At 44.4% G+C, this 5,397-nt stretch overlaps 1 protein-coding gene across 3 annotated transcripts in view; it reads right to left on the minus strand.

The window, feature by feature from the left end:
• The window catches only part of SGK2 (serum/glucocorticoid regulated kinase 2), a 29,849-nt gene that overhangs the window by 2,117 nt on the left and 22,335 nt on the right, over positions 1-5,397 (minus strand). For all 3 annotated transcript variants that reach the window (XM_011929031.1, XM_011929032.1, XM_011929030.1), the window contains exon 12: positions 3,820-3,909. In XM_011929031.1, coding sequence (XP_011784421.1) covers positions 3,820-3,909 — 90 coding nt within the window. The remainder of the gene's footprint in view (positions 1-3,819; positions 3,910-5,397) is intronic.

The raw sequence follows: 5,397 nt of genomic DNA on the forward strand, positions 1-5,397 counted from the left end.
GGATTACCGGTGTGAGCCACTGCACCTGGCCTATTCCATTCATCTTCACCACTGTGTTAGAAAAGAAAGCAAACTCCTGGTGAGAAAAGTACTGTGGCCTTCTTTTTGTAAATCCAAATTATCTTGTGTTGAATTTAAAAAGTAGGATTATTTTTAAAGTGCCACTTTAATGAATGAATATAATGAATTTGCTAAGAATGGACTATGAATCATTTATCCCTATATCCCATTTGCCCAGCCTGGGGTCTGGCAAGGAAGAAGTGCTCAGATATTTGTAAAAAGCAAGTGCTGGCTGGGCGCAGTGGCTCATGCCTGTAATCCCAGCACTTTGAGAGGCTGAGGCGGGCAGATCACTTGAGGTCAGGTGTTCGAGACCAGCCTAGCCAACATGGTGAAACCCTGTCTCTACTAAAAAAAAATACAAAAATTAGCCAGGCATGGTGGAGGGTGCCTGTAGTCCCATCTACTCAGTAGGCTGAGGCATTAGAATTGCTTGAACCTGGGAGGTGGAAGTTGCAGTGAGTCGAGATCGCACCACTGCACTCCAGCCTGGGTGACAGAGCGAGACTCTGTCTCAAAAAAATAAATAAATAAATAAATAAAATAAAATAAAATAAAATTTTACTGTCTTTTTAAAATTCCAAGGAAAAGAAGCTTTTCTGGTGCCTGGCCTGAGTGTATCCTATCTGATCCAGTGCCCAAAGACAAGTTCATGAATAGGTAATTCACGAAAGGAGAAATGTAAATGGTGAATTAACATTGGCAGTGTTTTGTATGCAGCCTGTTTCGATGGAAGGGACTTGGCACCACGCTTTACAGGTAGACCACACAGCCTCAAATGCCCACCTCCAATAGGGCTCCTTTCATTCACACTGCCACTACCAATTAACATTGCAAAACAAGCACTTTGGGAGGCCAAGGCGGGAGGATCACTTGAGGTCAGGAGTTCGAGACCAGCCTGGCCAACATGGTGAAACTCTGTTTCTACTAAAAATACAACAACAAAAAAATTAGCCAAGCATGGTGCTAAATGCCTGTAGTCCCAGGTACTCGGGAGGCTGGGGCACAAGAATTGCTTGAACCTGCAGAGGCAGAGGTTGCAGTGAGCTGAGATTGTGCCACTGCACTCCAGCCTTGGCAACCGAGCAAGACTCCATCTCAAAAATATAAAAAACAAAAGCCAGGCACAGTGGCTCATGCCTGTAATTCCAGCACTTTGGGAGGCTGTGGTGGTCAGATCACTTGAGGTCAGGAGTTCAAGACCAGCCTGGCCAACATGGCAAAACCCCATCTCTACTAAAACTACAAAAATTAGCCAGGTGTGGTGGTGCACACCTGTTATCCCAGTTTACTCGAGAGGTTGAGGCAAAATAACTGCTTGAACCAAGGAGACAGAGGTTGCCATTAAACTGAGATCGTGCCACTGCACTCCAGCCTGGGCAACAAAGTGAGACTCCATCTCAATAAAACAAAATAAAAATAAAAATGAAAATGAAAAAAAAAAAACCGGCCAGGTGTGGTGGCTCACACCTGTTATCCCATCACTTTGGGAAGTTGAGGGGGTGGATCAGTTGAGCCCAGAAGTTCAAGATCAGCCTGGGCTACATAGAAAAACCTCATATGTACGAAAAATACAAATTAGCTAGGGATAGTGGCACCCACCTCCCAACTACTCAAGAGGTTGAGATAGGAGGATGGCTTGAGCCCAGGAGGTGGAGGTTGCAGTAGGCAGAGATCATGCCACTGCACACCAGCCTGGGTGACAGAGTGAGACCCTATCTCAAAAAATAAATAAATTTAAAAAACTAACCATCTTTACTATAAGACAGAGAAATATAAATTAAAACAATTAAGAGTTGCTGTTTTTTACTTACCAAATTTGCAAAGTAAAAAACAATAACAACACATGCTTCAGAGTGCAAGTAAGATGAGAACTCTCCAGCAGGTGCCGCTGGTAGGCAGTAGATGGTTCTCCCTTCCACACAGTAAAAACGCCTGAAAATGGCCAGGTGCAGTGGCTCACACCTGTAATCCCAGCACTTTGGGAGGCCAATGCAGGTGGATCACTTGGGGCCAGAAGTTCGAGACTAGCCTGGCCGATATGGTGAAACCCCATTTCTACTAAAAATACAAAAATTAGCCAGGCATGGTGGCACATGCCTATAATCACAGCTACTCGGGAGGCTGAGACATGAGAATTGCTTGAACTTGAGATCATGCCACTGCACTCCAACCTGGGCAACAGAGTGAGACTCTGTCTCAAGGGAAAAAAAAAAAGAGAGAGAGAGAGAGAGAATCTGAAAATGTGAGCATTGGGAACCCCCATCTGGAATCCATCTTAAGGAAATAACCAGAATTCTGGACAAAGACGTATACTTAAAGCTGTTCATCAGGACATCATTATAAAGAAAAAACATAGTAACAACCAGAAGATTGCCATTAGGAATGTGGGTGAGTAAATGATGTTAGCAACATAGGATTGAAATATTGTGCAGCCACTAAACATTTCACTTATAAATTTTTTATGACATGAGGAAATTATAATAACATAGTTTTTAGCCAAAAAAGGAGGAAGATATATAGATGAATAGATACACACACATACACATATAGATATTATAAAGTAGGACCTAATTAGTTTAGGAAAAAAAAACCCAGGCTGGGCACGGTGGTTCACGCCTATAATCCCAGCACTTTGGGAGGCTGAGGTGGGCGGATCACGAGGTCAGGAGATCGAGACCATCCTGGCTGACACGGTGAAAACCCATCTCTACTAAAAATACAAAAACAAAATTAGCCGGACCTGGTGGCGGGTGCCTGTAGTCCCAGCTACTCAGGAGGCTGCGGCAGGAGAACGGCATGAACCTGGGAGGCAGAGCTTGCAGTGAGCCGAGGTGGCTCCACTGCACTCCAGCCTGGGCAACAGAGTGAGACTCCATCTCAAGAAAAAACAAAACAAAACAAAATAACATAGAAAAGTGACTGGAAGGAAATATGCCAGTGGTTTCCCTTAAGTAGTGAGATAATAAGCATTTCCCCACTGCTACTTTAAACTGTTCTGTTTTACATACATTCCTCTTTTTCTTTTTTTTTTTTTTTGAGACAAAGTCTCCCTCTGTTGCCTAGGCTGGAGTGCAATGGCATGATCTTGGCTCACTGTGACCCCTGCCTCCCGGGTTCAAGCTATTCTCCCACCTCAGCCTCCCAAGTAGCTGGGGTTACAGGTGTGCACCACCACTTCTGGCTAATTTTTGTATTTCTAGTAAAGACAGGGTTTCACCATGTTGGCTACACTGGTTAGTTCTCCCTTCCACACAGTGAAAAGGTGGTACGAATCAAGAACCTAAAAATGGCCGGGCTGACCTCAGTGACCTGCCCTTAAGTGATCTGCCCACCTCAACCTCCCAAAGTGCTGAGATTACAGTCGTGAGCCACCGCGCCTGGCCAGTGTTTTACATACTTTTTGTAAGAATATATGTCATTTTTATTATCAGGAAAAAGTCTATAAATAGAAAAAGATAAAATCTTTCTAAGGGCTTGGCCCTATGTGGGTGTGCTACATGACACACAAACTGTAAAAGGCTCTGAAGCTAGCCAGAGTTATTTATTGGTGCTAAAGATAAAGGAGCAGCAACATGGCTCTTTATCCAAGAGCTGCACCTGTGGTCAGGACCAGTTCTACCTCTGACTGTGTAGCCTAGGACAAATGCCTGAGCTTCTTGGACCCCCAGTTTTTCCATCTGGATAAGGAGAGTTGGTACACATGGCAAGCTCCCCCAGCCCTGGAAATCCAGAATCTGGAATGCTGTGACCTCTTACCACATTTGGGTTGAAGGGTGGCGTTAGCCTCTTGTGGTACAGGTCATCCCAGTTTATAGGGCTGAAGAATACATGGTTCTTAATCTCAAGCTGCAGGAAATGCAGAAAAAAGGTGCTGGTTAGAAGTAGCCCGCCCCATGGGTGTTCTCACCTCACTCCCACATCCTCCAGAGCTCCACCAGCAACTGGCTGTCAACTGGAAATTAACTTGCAGTTCTGGCCGGTTTCCTGGGACAAGAGAGTTTTGTAGCCAACCCTTTCCCATCATCCAGAATCCAAACCCTTCTCCCCACTACAGCATCTGTTTATTCCAAAACTATTTACTGAGCATCTTCTCTGGGCACCGACCCCTTGCTAGGCTTTGGGGGTGTCAGTGAATAAGACAGCAGAATCTGCTCTAGGGATGGGGAAGTGCCAGTGGGAGCTTGGGGACCCCTCCCCTCACTCTGCTTCAGTACATCTTGAGTTTTCCAGTATGCAAACAAGAGAAATAGACTAAATCAACTCACTAGGGAAGGCTTGAAAAATAAAGCCCCCAAGAAGACCTTCAGATTCCCAGACAACCAGATTTTAGGATTCAGCCCTGGTCATGATTCACCACCTTTCCTAATCAAAATCAACGTTGGCACCAACTTCTTTCCATCACATCTTCTATCTGTGTTTCTCAAATAATCATTCTCCACCTCCCTATATCAGGAACCCCAGTGGGCTGGTTAACAACTCAGATCCAAAATATCTCTATAAGAGGCTGGGTGCGGTGGCTCATGCCTGTAGTCCCAGCACTTTGGGAGGCCAAGGCGGGTGGATCACCTGAGGTCAGGAGTTCATGACCAACCTGGCCAACATGAAAAAAACCCGTCTCTACAAAAATAGAAAAATTAACCAGGAGTGGTGGTGTGTGCCTGTAATCCTAGCTACCTGGGAGGCTGAGGTAGGACAATCGCTTGAACCCGGGAGGCAGAAGTTGCAGTGAGCCGAGATCATGCCACTGCACTCCAGCCTGGGCGACAGAGCAAGACTCTGTCTCAAAATAAAAATAAGTAAAGCCTCCAAAAGAATACCCGAGAAATTGGTAACATTGGTTGCCTCTGAATTGAGGAACTGGGTGGCTGGAAGGACTTTTTCTGGATACTCTTTTGTACCCTTTGAATTTTGATCTATGTGAATGTATAACTTATTTTAAGAGTCATACTTTTTTTTAAGATGCAAATTTTTGCTTGGAACAGGAGACTTATCTTCATGGAAACCCCTGTTCTTTAAGCTGGCCAGGAATAGGCAGCAGATGCCCTAAATGTTGTTATAATTTACAGTAACTGAAATGTAAAGCTTTTGGTACAAACACTTAAAAAGCACTTACTGTGCGCCAGATGCTGCTGAGAGCACTTTGCATATATTAATACTAATCCATTTGATCTTCAAAACAGCTATGTTAGGTGCTGTTATTACAATGGGGAAACTGCGGCTCACAGAGAGAAATTAAGCAACATGTCTGAGGTCCTGTAACCAGTAAGTGGTGAAGGAGGGATCTGAACCCAAGTAGTCTGCCTCATAGTCCATTCTTTTTTTTTTTTTTTTTTT

The sequence above is a fragment of the Colobus angolensis genome, unplaced genomic scaffold (assembly GCF_000951035.1).
Source record: "Colobus angolensis palliatus isolate OR3802 unplaced genomic scaffold, Cang.pa_1.0 Scaffold8, whole genome shotgun sequence".
In the NCBI taxonomy this organism is placed as follows: domain Eukaryota; kingdom Metazoa; phylum Chordata; class Mammalia; order Primates; family Cercopithecidae; genus Colobus; species Colobus angolensis.